The 13,200-nt window shown below is 36.4% G+C and overlaps 1 protein-coding gene across 1 annotated transcript in view; it reads right to left on the bottom strand.

The window, feature by feature from the left end:
* Window positions 1-13,200, bottom strand: part of LOC144251003 (dedicator of cytokinesis protein 8-like) — a 98,408-nt gene that overhangs the window by 60,604 nt on the left and 24,604 nt on the right. Inside the window, 4 exon segments of the mRNA XM_077794141.1 lie at window positions 749-885; window positions 2,711-2,870; window positions 3,938-4,018; window positions 7,794-7,943. Coding sequence (XP_077650267.1) covers window positions 749-885; window positions 2,711-2,870; window positions 3,938-4,018; window positions 7,794-7,943 — 528 coding nt within the window.

The following is a 13,200-nucleotide window of genomic DNA, read 5'->3' as shown; positions in this document are numbered from 1 at the left end:
GTAAGCATTTCTAAGGCACAGTTCAGTTCAGTTGTGGTAAGTACATTTAAATTATCATGCAATCTCCAGACCCCTTTCATCTTGCAAAAACAAAACAAAACAAAACAAAACAAAAAACCCACAAAATGAAACAAAACAAACAAAACCCCTAGAACCCTATATTCCTCAAACAACCACACCCTGTCCCCTTTTCTCAGTCTCTGGCAACCATCATTTTACCTTCTGTCTCTGCATTTGAGAACTCTGGGAAGGTTTTTATTTTTTAGATAGTCTTAATGTTTATTGAACTAACCAAGAGCATCATCTGGAATGGTCACTCTCTATAAGCAAGAAGGAGTCCTGGCAAGTTTGCACATGGAACAGAGATGAAGAGGACAGCTAAGCCAGGAGACCTGGACACCAGTGGGGAAATGACATGTTGGCCAGACTTTCTTCAAAGCCTATTAACTGCACCGACCAAGACAGTTCAAATAGGATAGTTTGTATGAACAGAAACAAATCTACCTCTCAATTGACATAGCTAGCACTCAGAGCATGTACCATAATCTAGCTTTCACATCCCTTGTGTCATAGAACTGTCCCAACCACTGGGTGAAGCAAGCACCATCGTCTCTGTTCTGTACATAATGAAACTGAGGCTTGGTGAGGTTAAATGGTGGCTCTCTTAATCACTACCTGGATTCCTCCTTAGGGCACCAGCACTCATACCACTGCCTGGACAAATCCAGATCCACTGTAACAAAGATACCTGCTTGAAAAAGCTGTTAATGGTCATGGGGGTGGTTTTGAAGTTGGGTCCAACTCCATTTTCCTCCAAGGAGAGGGCTGGTTCAGAAAGCCTCCTAGATTGGGACAAATTCCTCCGATCACCTGCAGAGCTTCTCCCTTTAAAGCAAAACAACTGTCATTTGAAAGTGTACCTTTCTGTTTCCATACACAGCAGTCATGAATTCTCCCATATCTTAACATCTTAAGATAGGTTGAAAGCCTTTGAACATGGCCATTCTTGTTTTGAATAAAATTTTCCCTCTGTGGGCCCCCACTTTTCTTAGTCCTCATGTTGGATAAGAATGGAGAGGCCATGAGCAGCCCTGGGCCCCTCTCACATGAGACTGGGTAGGCCAGATGCCACCAGCAAAAATCCAGAGCTGCAACCAGAACAGGATCTCCTGGTAAGCTTTATTTAGTCAGGACACAGTTTGCTTTTGTTTTATTTTTACATTTGCATTCCACTGGGGAAGGCAAGTACTTAAATATCCCTGAATGCATTTGGGACTGTGACCCAAACATGCTGGGGTCAGCCTGAGTACATTCTGGATCCAGCTTGCCTCTCTCATGTGGACTAGGCAAGAGAACTCAGTTTCTGCCTCCGTTGTTGACCTTTGTGATGAGGATGAGACAGGGTCAAGATCCTGGAATTCTGTCTAGTTTTCTCTCTCCTTTGTGAATTCAGTTGGAAATAATCTTGTGGCTTTTACAATGCAAAACTCAGGGGTTCTGTTGTATACAGTCAAATTACTTAGAATTCTAATAGTTCCAATTCTTGCCTTTGAATATTTTCTTATCTATTTCCAACTCTCTTGCTGAAGTACAGTTTCTTGCTAGCACTATCCATGTAAATTCCATACAATACACTGCATCTTGGGTTGCCTGGTAGTCAGGTTAATTTACCCTTGACCTTTGATCACTGAGGTCTCAACAAGCCCTGGGCTAAACTACCTGATGGAGCCCTCTAAGCTCCCCATGTAACACTTTCAAATAAGGCTATCCTTTATACTTAAAAAAGGGTATACATAGAAGTTGGTGTTAAAAATTGTGGTGTGGGATCAGAATGTAGTCAAATGAGGTTTATTATCAACAAATTAGAAGTAAACCAGGAGTTAACTAGAATTTATGCAACAGCAACTTCAGAAGAAAAGCATCAATAACAAATACCCTTTCTTCCACTCCCTGGTAAACAGCAGAGCTAAGGAATGCATAAAGAATTTGAAGGTAGACTTAAATATTTGCTGAATTCAAAGGCATTTAGGAAAACAGAAACCCTGACACAGGTGGTGGGGGGCAGGGTGGTGGTGCCCACTTGAAAATTTTAAAATCACTTGGACAGCTCCATGTATAAACTGTAGGACATTAATTGTTCATCAAAGGGGAAGTGATGAAAAAGAGAGAAATTAATAAAGTGAATTGGAACAGTAACTAGATATTCTTTTAGCGTCCATTCTTTCATTGCACTTGGCAAAATAAACTAAAAAACTGGAAATTTTGCTGTGAAACCTGAGTTTTGCTTTTCAAAGCAAAGCCTTTGTAATAGTGGCTGTTTCTATATCCAGGAGCCACGTGTGGTGTCTTTAACACACTATGGATTATTACTATATTTTTTGTTATTTTCCACAATTTTTATTGTTTGAGAGGGAGTGACTACTAAAAATTAATCTTTTGAAATGTTAAAAAAATCCAGAAAATTCCAACCAAAATTCTTAATGTGAGAGTATACCTAAGCTCCATAAATTTGTTCATGGCAATTGTTTTGAGGATCCCTGTCCAATCAAACATATGCAATTCCAGCAGGCTAGTTTTACATTCTATTTATTTCTTTCCTCCTTCCTGTCTCGGACACCTTCCTGCTCTCTTAAGCCTCACTATTAAGCATTGACCTCAGAGTCAGTACACTGGGGATCCCTTCCCATCTTACAACAGATGAAAATCTTACCAACTGTGGGCTCCACATCAGTTACCTCCCTATCAAGGGTGGAGACATTGAAGATGCTGGCTAAGTTCACAGGAGCCCAGGCAAACGGCATCCGGTATTTCCCTAAACGTTGGCAGAAGGATTCAGCTTGCAGTTTCAGTTTTTCAATTTTATCTTTACTCTAGAGGAAAATGGAAAGAGATGAGCTGAAACAAACAGTATGGCACCAGCAGCAAGTCAACTACTTCTAACATGAATATGCCACCCATCTGCAAACCCCAACTCCACTGACTAGAGAGTGAATCAGCAGAAAATATCAACTTGCACCAGAAGTCTAGCTGATCAGAAAACAATGATTATAGGAGGAGGTTGAAGCAGGCTATAAGTAAACTGTAACTTCTACTATAAAAGAAATGTCCAAGGATTAATATACCAGTGAATCCACAAGCGCTTCTTTCAGATCTAGTTGTATGACCTAGTTCTCATGAGAGAAAATTGGGATAAAAATTTAATCCATCATCTACCAAGATCCCCCAAAGATTTTTTTTTAAACAAAAGTTGCCTTGGAAAACTTCAATAAGAATAAATATTGCCAACAACTTCTTCATTAAGTTGACAAGACTTCCAGTGTGTTCTTTTCAAGTTCAGATTGAATGATAAATGGAAAAAAAAAGAAGTGTTTTGAGTTCAATCAATTTATTTCAAAGGTATTAGTCTGATTAGGGAAGTTTTCTTCTAGAAAGGTCAGGTTTAAAAAATCATTTGGAGAACTTTTGTAAGTTGGTGCTTAATGGCCTGGGACCTGTAATTTACTATTTAATTTATGATGCACAGTAGTCACAGCCAATTACCAGTTATTGATACTGGAAAGGACAATGATCCATGGTGTTGAGAAAGGTCAGGAGATCTCTAGTACTGTTTAATTTTATGGGGTCTCCAGAGCCCTCCCAATCATCTGTGTCAGAGCCTCAGAAGCAAGATGATTGGATATGGTTTTTGCCCTGGCCAAATTTTACAGTCTTACGATGGGATGGTGCATGTCATTTTTTGTGAGTTCAATAATTTATTACTTTTAAAGATTATCATCAATAATAGATTCTCTTTCTTCTTTTGTTTAAATACAATTTATTAGTGTTTCATATGGGGACATATTATAGGCTAGACCACATGAACTATTTTGTGGAACACCTCTGTAAATATCTTCTAATCCTAAGATTTAATCATTTACCAATAATCAAATCATCATACCTTTCCTCCATCACTTTCTTTTATAACCATGTAGGGTTCTGCACAGTCAGCAATCTCTCCCTGTTGAAGGACTTTTTCAACCTACCAATAAGAATAATATTAAAACAAGTGAGTGAATTATATCCACATAGTGGAATCTCTGCAGCCATCAAAATCATGCTCAAGCTGGGCAAAGTGGCACACGCCTGTAATCCCAGTGGCTCCAGAGGTTGAGGCAGGATTGCAAATTCAAAGCCAGCCTTAGCAACTTAGTAAGGCCCTAAGCAATTCAGTGAGACCCTGTCTCTAAATAAAATATACAAAAATGTCTGGAGATGTGACTCAGTGGTTAAGTGTCCCTGGGTTAAATCCTTTGTACCAAAACCAAACCAAAACAAAACAAAAACCCCACAACACCCCCAAAACCCCCAAACCAAAAACCAAAATGAAAACATGTTCAATGGCATAGGGTGCCCATAATATATGTTTTCTGATTTAAAAAAACTAATGTGAAGTATACCACACAGTTTTGTAAAAAAGTCAAGAAGACATGTTAAAAGGATGATAGTAGGAATACAGCAAATGTTAACAGTGGTTATCTTTGTATGGTGGGATTATGTGTGATTCTTATTTTCTTCCTATTGCTGATATGTAGTTTCTATTTTTAAACCATAAACATGTATTATATCCATAATAAAAATGCAATAAAAGTTATTTATAAAACAAAACCCATGAGACATATGTAGGAAGTGAAAAGCTCATTTTCTTTATTATGGCTAACAAAGTAAAAAAGAAATATGGTTTCCATAAAAGTCAAGTTGGGGACTATCACCTTCCACAAAATGAATAAATGAACAGAATAAATTATCTGTAATTGTGTCCCTTGTGTTTCCTATTAGGGCTACTTCTTTGGATTTAGCAGACTTGTAAAGAAAGTCAAAAACTGTAGATGTGCAGCTTCTCAATTTGCTAGCTGGATGGGAGATGAATGAATGCTATAACTGTCCAGCACCTTCCATTTTGTTTCAGGTGAAGGAACTAGTGGGAGGTGCCATAAATCTGGGCACTATGTTTAGGAAAAGGAAAAGGAGAAATTTGAAATTTTCTAATTCTCTGTGCAAAGAAAATTTAACTTTGATGTTGATGAGAAAAACAAGTGGATTTAGGCCCATTAACTTGAGCCATTAGTTGAGATGTCCTTGAAGAAGAAATTTAGGTCAACATATTCCATAGACACATGATTTTAATAGGCAAGCTCAGTTAAGCACAAAGTATTTAAACCAGCATACCCTACTGATGGAGAGAGCATTAATGGGGTTTCAAAGGAAGTGGCATAATGCAGCTCAATAGACACCTGTTTCAGGAAGCATAGAAGAATGTAAAAACCTTTCTTATTCTCACAGCTTGAAGGAAAGGTTGGTCCGATGAGGGATGTACCACATTGGAAACACAAATAGTAATTGAGCTAGAAACTGACTTGTGTTCCTGTTTATCCAAATTCCTTCATTCATTCAAAAAACATTTATGGTGATAGCTACTGGGGAGATTAAGTGGTGAACATAATAAATATGGTCCTCATTCTCTTGAAGCTCATAGACAGGAACTTGTACAATAAATGAGAAGGAAGCTAATCTTTTCCATGAAGTCAATGATTAAAAACATGCTCTTTAAAATAAACTTTGAACATAAGATTATGAATATTTTAATCAGGATCCTGAGGCAAGGATGGGGAATGCCCTGGCTTTATTTGAAACCCATGGCAAAGGGATCACCAGAATCTGGAAGCAGAAAAGTCCAGATTCAACCAGAGCAGGAGGTACTATCCCTTGACAATACTGGGCAAGGGAGACTCCAAGTACTTCATGAGAAGGAACCACAAGGTGATACAATACCCATGGTAAGGTCCTTTATGATTGATGTGTAAAAGTATATGTCGTGAAATGCATGAGTCCTCACAACCATGGGAGCTAGGGCAAAGGAGCATATTAGAATAATGAGGGGCTGTTTTTTTCAGTGTTGGAGATCAAACCCAGGGCCATATGCATGTTAGATTAGCACTCTCCCTCTGAGTCACAACCTCAGACCCATCTGGGACTTTTAAAGTAGAGAGGCTTCCTTCATCTCTGTTCAGTCTGATTTGTATATTTTAAAACAATTCTTAGAAAGCTTAAGGTTAATCTTTATATGTGAAATGACCTCCTAAAGTCATAGCATATTAATACTTGAACAAGGTGACTGTACCTAAAATATGGTTAAAATCCTGTTATTCATCTTGAGACTAAAAATACGATAGAAAGAAGCCCCTCTTTATCAAATGATGCCTACCTGTATGAGCTAAGTATTACAACAGCATTTACTACATATTTAGGAGAAAAGCAGCAATGATAAATGCTAAAGATAAATAGAAAGCAAACTAGGCATTGTCTTGCTATATATATTTAAATTTCACAATTATATCCAGATAATTTAAAGTATGTTTGTTATTGCCAAATGAATACATTTATACATTTCAAAGTTTGGGAACACATTTTGTTATTGATAGTAATCAAAAGATATTACCACAGTTATTTGGTAACCTACTATGGATCAATCAAAATAAAGTCATCTGTTAAGAAGTAAGTTTGAAATACAATTTTACTCCATAAAACTGGTGTTGGTTTTATTGGTTTCCTAGATCAAGAGACAACTGTGAATTTGTAGGACAGCCATAGTGTAATTTAAGCTAAATGTTCTGAATCTCTAAGTAATACTACAATGGAAAGGACATGTTTGACAACTATAGATGTGTCTTTTTAGCAACATTTTTTTAACCATACTTTCCACAAGCTTAATCAGGTTCCCTTCAAACTTTAGATTATTCCCATCTTTCATAGTTTTTGTAAAATGGTGTCAAGAAAGTAACTTCTAAGTTATCTGAATTATTTGGAATCTATATGCTACTACCACAAGATCCTGGGCAAATCGTTGGGATTATGGGCATAAGATACTGAGCTAAATTGAAAATGTTCTAAACGCAGAAGGCTGAATGTATACGAAATCAGATACCGGGATTTGCTGTTTTTATTTGTTTTACAGTCTTGGTGTAGAGTCAATAAGTCCAATTGTTTGGCTTGAGGTTAGTTAAATACCCACTGCTGTTGAATTCTATCCAATTGTGTTGGTATGTGGCAAAAGTCTATGGTTTTCTTACATCAGCCAAGAGTACAGCATAGAATGGAAGGTTCTAGCTGCAATGGCCCCACAGATTTTGATTCTCCATAGGCACAGTATGTGGGATGGTGATAGAAATGGAGAGTGAAAGTTGAAAATCACAGTCCCTTACCTCAGTCTGTCAGAGATTGAACTTGGAAACATTTAGCTGATGGTTTCTGAGAAAACATGAACATTGTGAGGAAACTACAAGAAAGATGTTGTTCCTTTCTCCCACAGCAAAGTTCACATTCTTTAGTTAGGAGGAAGGACAAGGCTTTAATATGAAGTTACAACTACTCACTGAGGTCACTGTGATCATTTCCACTTGGCAGATGTATCTCAGAAAGTTTAGGTATTTGTCAGTCATGTATCTACATGACTGTAGGACTCCAAAAAACCCAAGACTTTCTAGTATTCAAAACAGAATTTATGGACTGGAATGTAGCTCAGTTGGTAGATAACTTGCTTAGCATGTACAAGGCCCTGGGTTCAATCCCTAGTACTGTGAAAACAAAACAGCCAAACAGACTTTACTGATAAGGCAAAAGGAGCAAGTTGAGAAGGAAACAATTCAAATCCCATGAAGGACATGTAGACATATTCTGTCATTTCACCCCACACACAGGCTGGGAATAAAGCAATAATGGGAACATTAGCATGTGCATATCACATTGTGCTTAACTACCTTGACTACCAGGTAGATGTCTGAGGATGGGTAGGTGACTGAGAAGACTGCAGATCTTGCCTGACTCGATGGGTCAACTGAGGGTGTATGAGCTCGCAGAAATCCTCTAAACTGGTCAGAGTTCAGGTCACAGTGGAAATTTTCTGAGATCTGTAAATAAGCAGTAGAGAGAAAAACAAGTTAGACCTGCTGGATTCCTTATCTAAACATGTTAAAACAGTGAAAAAGTCACAGGGGAATTTCACTAAAAAGGGAAGGGTAAGGGCTGGGGTTGTGGCTTTGTGGTAGAGTGCTTGCCTTGCACAGATGAGGCACTGGGTTCAATCCTCAGCACCATATAAAAAATAAATAAACACAAAATAACAAGAGATCCACACCAAAACACATTATAATGAAAATACCTAGCATACAGGCTAAGGATAGAGTCTTAAAGCCACAAGAGAGAGGAATCAGATCACATACGGGGGAGACCAATTCATACCTCAGCAGATTTTTCAACCCAGACCCTCAAAGTCAGGAGATCCCAGAACAGTATATACCAAACTCTGAAAGAAAATGGATTCCAACCAAGAAGCTTATATCCAGCAAAATTAAGCTTTGGATTTGATGATGAAATAAAAACCTTACATGATAAAAGTTAAAATTTTTAAATTAGAAAGCCTGCACTACAGAACACCTTTGATAAAATATTTCATGAAGACTAATTGAAAAACAACAATGAAAGTCAGCAAGAGGAGGTATTACACTAAAGGAAAAAACTAATCAAAGAAGAAACCAAGTCAAATTAAATACCAAAAATAAACAAAAATGGCTAGAAATACAAATCATGTCTCAATAATATTCCTGAATGTTAATGGCTTAAACTCATCAATTGAAAGACATAGAGTAGAAGACTGGATTTAAAAAAAAAGACCCAACAATATGCTGCCTTCAAGAGACTCATCTCATAGGAAAAGACATCCACAGACTGAAGATGAAAGGTTGGAAAAAATCATACTACTCACATGAACTGTGGAAGCAAGCAGGGGTTTCCATCCTCATATCAAATAAAGTAGACTTCAAGCCAAAGTTAATCAAAAGAGATAAAGAAGGATATTTCATACTGCTTAAGGGAACCATTCATCAACAAGACATAGCAATAATGAATACATATGACCTAAACAATGGAGTGTCTATGTTCATCACACAAACTCTTCTCAAGTTCAAGAGTCAAATAGATCACAACACAATAATTCTGGGTGACTTTAACACACATCTTTCACCAATTAATAGAGCTTCCAAATAAAAACTGAACAATACAATTACAATTGTAATACAATCAACAACTTAGACTTAACTGACATATATAGACTATTTCATCCTTCAATGAGATAATATACTTTCTTCTCAGCAGCACATGGATCCTTCTATAAAATAGACCATAAAGCAACTCTTAGCAAATATAAAAATAGATATACTATCCTTCATTCTATCAGATCATAATGGAATGAAATTAGAAATCAATGATAAAATAAAAATTAAAAGCTACTCCAACACAAGGAGATGAAATAATATGCTACTGAATGAACAATGAGTTGCAAAAGACATCAAGGAGGAGATTAAAAAATTCTTAGAGGTGATGAGAACACAGATACAACATATTGAAATCTCTGGGACACTATGAAGGCAGTACTAAGAGGAAAGTTTATTGTATGGAGTTAAGTCCTTAAAAGAATAAAAAGTCAACAAATAAATGACTTAACATTACATCTCAAAGCTCTTGAAAAAGAAGAACAAATCAACACCAAAAGCAGTAGAAGACAAGAAATAATTATAAACAGAGCTAAAATCAATGAAATTGAAACAAAATAAACAATTAAAAAATTTGACAGAATGAAAAGTTGGTTCTTTGAAAAAATAAATATAATTGACAGACCCTTAGCCATGCTAATGAAGAGAAGGAGAAAGAAAACTCAAATTACTAACATACATGATGAAAAAGGAAATATAACAAAAATACTACAGAAATACGGAAGATAATTAGAAATTATTTTGAAAACTTGTATTCCAATAAAATAGGAAATATCAAAGGCATCAACAAGTTTCTAGAGTCATGATTTGCCCAAATTGAATCAGGATGATATACACAATTTAAATAGATCAATTTCAAGTGATGAAATAGAAGATGTCATCAGAAGCCTACCAAGCAAGAAAAGCCCAGGACTGGATGGATACACAGCCGAGTTCTACAGGACCTTTAAGGAAGAACTAATACCAATACTCTTCAATTTATTTCAGGAAACAGAGAAAGAGGGAACACTTCTAAACTCAGTCTATGAGGCCAATATCACCCTGATTCCAAAACCAGGCAAAGACACATCCAAGAAAGAAAACTTTAGACCAATATCTTTAATGAACATAGATGCAAAAATTCTCAATAAAATTCTGGCAAATTGAATACAAAAACACATCAAAAAGATAATGCACTATGATCAAGTGGGGTTCATCCCAGAGATGCAAGTTTTGTTCAACATATAGAAATCAATAAATGAAATTCATCACATCTATAAACTTAAAGATAAAAACCACATGACCGTCTCAATAGATGCAGAAAAGGCATTTGACAAAATACAACACCGTTTCATGTTCAGAACACTAGAAAGACTAGGGATAACAGGAACATATCTCAACATCATAAAAGCTAACTATGCCAAGCCCCAGGCCAACATCATTGTAAACAGAGAAAAGTTGAAAGCATTCCCTCTAAAAACTGAAACAAGACAGGGATGCCCTCTTTAACCACTTCTAGTTATTATAGTTCTTGAAACACTGGCCAGAACAGTTAGATAGATGAAAGAAATTAAAGGGATATGGATAGGTAAAGAAGAACTCAAATTAGCACTATTTGCTGACAATATGATTCCACCAGAAAACTTCTAGAACTAGTAAATGAATTCAGCAAAGTAGCAGGATACAAAATCAACAGCCATAAATCAAAGGCATTTTTGTATATCAGTGACAAATTCTCTGAAAGGGAAATGAGGATTTACAATAGCCTCAAAATAAATAAAATACTTGGGAATCAACTTAATGAAAGAGGTGAAAGGCTTCTACAAGAAAAACTATAGAACACTAAAGAAAGAAATTAAAGAAGACCTTAGAAGATGGAAAGATCAACCTTGTTCTTGGATAGGCAGAATTAAAATTGTCAAAATGACTATACTACCAAAAGCACTATATAGATTTAATGCAATTCCAAACAAAATCCCAATGACATTTCTCATAGTAATAGAAAAAAAAAGTCATGAAATTCATCTGGAAAAATAGGAGACCCAGAATAAATAAAGCAATCCTTAGCAAGAAGAGTGAAGCAGGTGGCATCACTATCCTGGACCTTAAATTATACTACAGAGCAATAGTAACAAAAAAAGCATGGTATTGGCACCAAAATAGACTTGTAGAACAATGGTACAGAAGAGAGGACACAGAGACTAACGCACATAATTAGAGTTGCCTTATATTAGACAAAGATGCCAAAAACATACATTGGAGGAAAGACAGCCTCTTCAACAAATGTTGCTGGGAAAACTGGAAATCCATATGCAACAAAATGAAATTAAACCCCTATCTCTCACCATGCAAAACTCAAAATGAATCTAGGACCTAGGAATTAAACCAGAAGAAAAAGTAGGTCCAAATCTCCATCATGTTGGATGAGGCCCCGACTTCCTTAATAAGACTCCTATAGTGCAAGAATTAATACAAAAATAAATAAATGGGATGGATTCAAACTAAAAAGTTTCTTCTCAGCAAAAGAAATAATCAGTGAAGTGAATAGACAGCTTACAGAATGGGAGAAAATTTTTACCATATGCACTATTAGATAGAGCACTAATCTCTAGGATATATAAATAACTCAAATATATTAACACCAAAAAAAAAAAACCCAATCAATAAATGGGCCAAGGAACTGAACAGATACTTCTCAAAATAAGATGTACAATTGATAAACAGATATATGAAAAAATGTTCAACATCTCTAGCAATTAGAGAAATGGAAATCAAAACTACTCTAAGATTTCATCTCACTCCAGTCAGAATGGCAGCTATTAAGAATACAAACAACAATAAGTGTTGTCGAGGATGTGGGGAAAAAGGCACACTCATACACTGCTGGTGGTACTGCAAATTGGTACAGCCAATATGGAAAGCAGTATGGAGAATCCTTGGAAAACTGGGAATAGAACCACCATTTGACCCAGCTGTCCCCTCCTTGATCTATACCCAAAGGATTTAAAAACAGCATCCTACAGGGACACAGCCACATCAATAACTATAGCCTCCAAATTCACAATAACTAAACTGTGGAACTAATCTAGATGCCCTTCAGTAGATGAATGGATAAAGAAAATGTGGTATATGTACACAATGGAATACTAGTCAGAATTAAAAGAGAACAAAATTATGGCATTTGCAGGTAAATGGATAGAGTTGGAGAATATAATGCTAAGTGAGGTTATCTAATCCCCAAAAGCCAAGTGTCAAATGTTTTTTTTTTTCTGATTTAAGGATGCTGATTTATGATGTGGTTGGTGCGGGCATGGGAGGATTAGATGAACTCTAGGTAGGATGAAGGGGAGGCAGAGAAAGGGAAGGGGCACAGAGGTAGGAAAGACGTGGAATGACATGGACATCATTACCTTAAGTACATGTATGAAGACATGAATGAATGGTGGACTCTACTTTGTGTACAACTAGAGATATGAAAAATTGTGCTCTACATGTGTAATATGAATTGTAATGTATTCTGCTGTCATATATGACAAAATAAATAAATAAATAAAGGTATCGTGTCCATCTACAAGTTTTGGCACCAGGGATTGAACTCAGGGGCACTCAACCACTAAGCCACCTCCCCAGCCCTATTTTGTATTTTATTTAGAGACAGGGTCTCACTGAGTTGCTAAGCACCTCGCTGTTGCTGAGGCTGGCTTTGAACTTGCGATCCTCCTGCCTCAGCCTCCTGAGCTCCTGGGATTATAGGCGTGTGCCACTGTGCCTGGTTTGGAAAATTTTAAATATATACAAAAGTTAAGAGACTAATACAATGAATCATCATTTACCTCATATGGATTCAACAATTTCAATGAATAGTTAGCCTGGTTTCATCTATACTCCCCCACTCAATACTAGAAGAAAGTTCCCAAACATCACATGATTTCACCTGTCAGTATTTCAGTAAATATCTCTAAAAAGTAAGGACTTTTGAAAACATAACAGTAATACCATTATTACTCCTAAAAAATTAACAATAATTTCTTACTGCCACTAAATATTTTGTCAGTTTAAAATTCTCCATCTCAATTTGTTAAATTAGGATCCAAACAAGGCTCCTTATAACATTTGGGTGATATATTTCCCAAATTTC

Source organism: Urocitellus parryii, chromosome Y, assembly GCF_045843805.1.
Source record: "Urocitellus parryii isolate mUroPar1 chromosome Y, mUroPar1.hap1, whole genome shotgun sequence".
NCBI lineage: Eukaryota > Metazoa > Chordata > Mammalia > Rodentia > Sciuridae > Urocitellus > Urocitellus parryii.
This window is presented reverse-complemented; position numbering and strand designations above follow the sequence as displayed.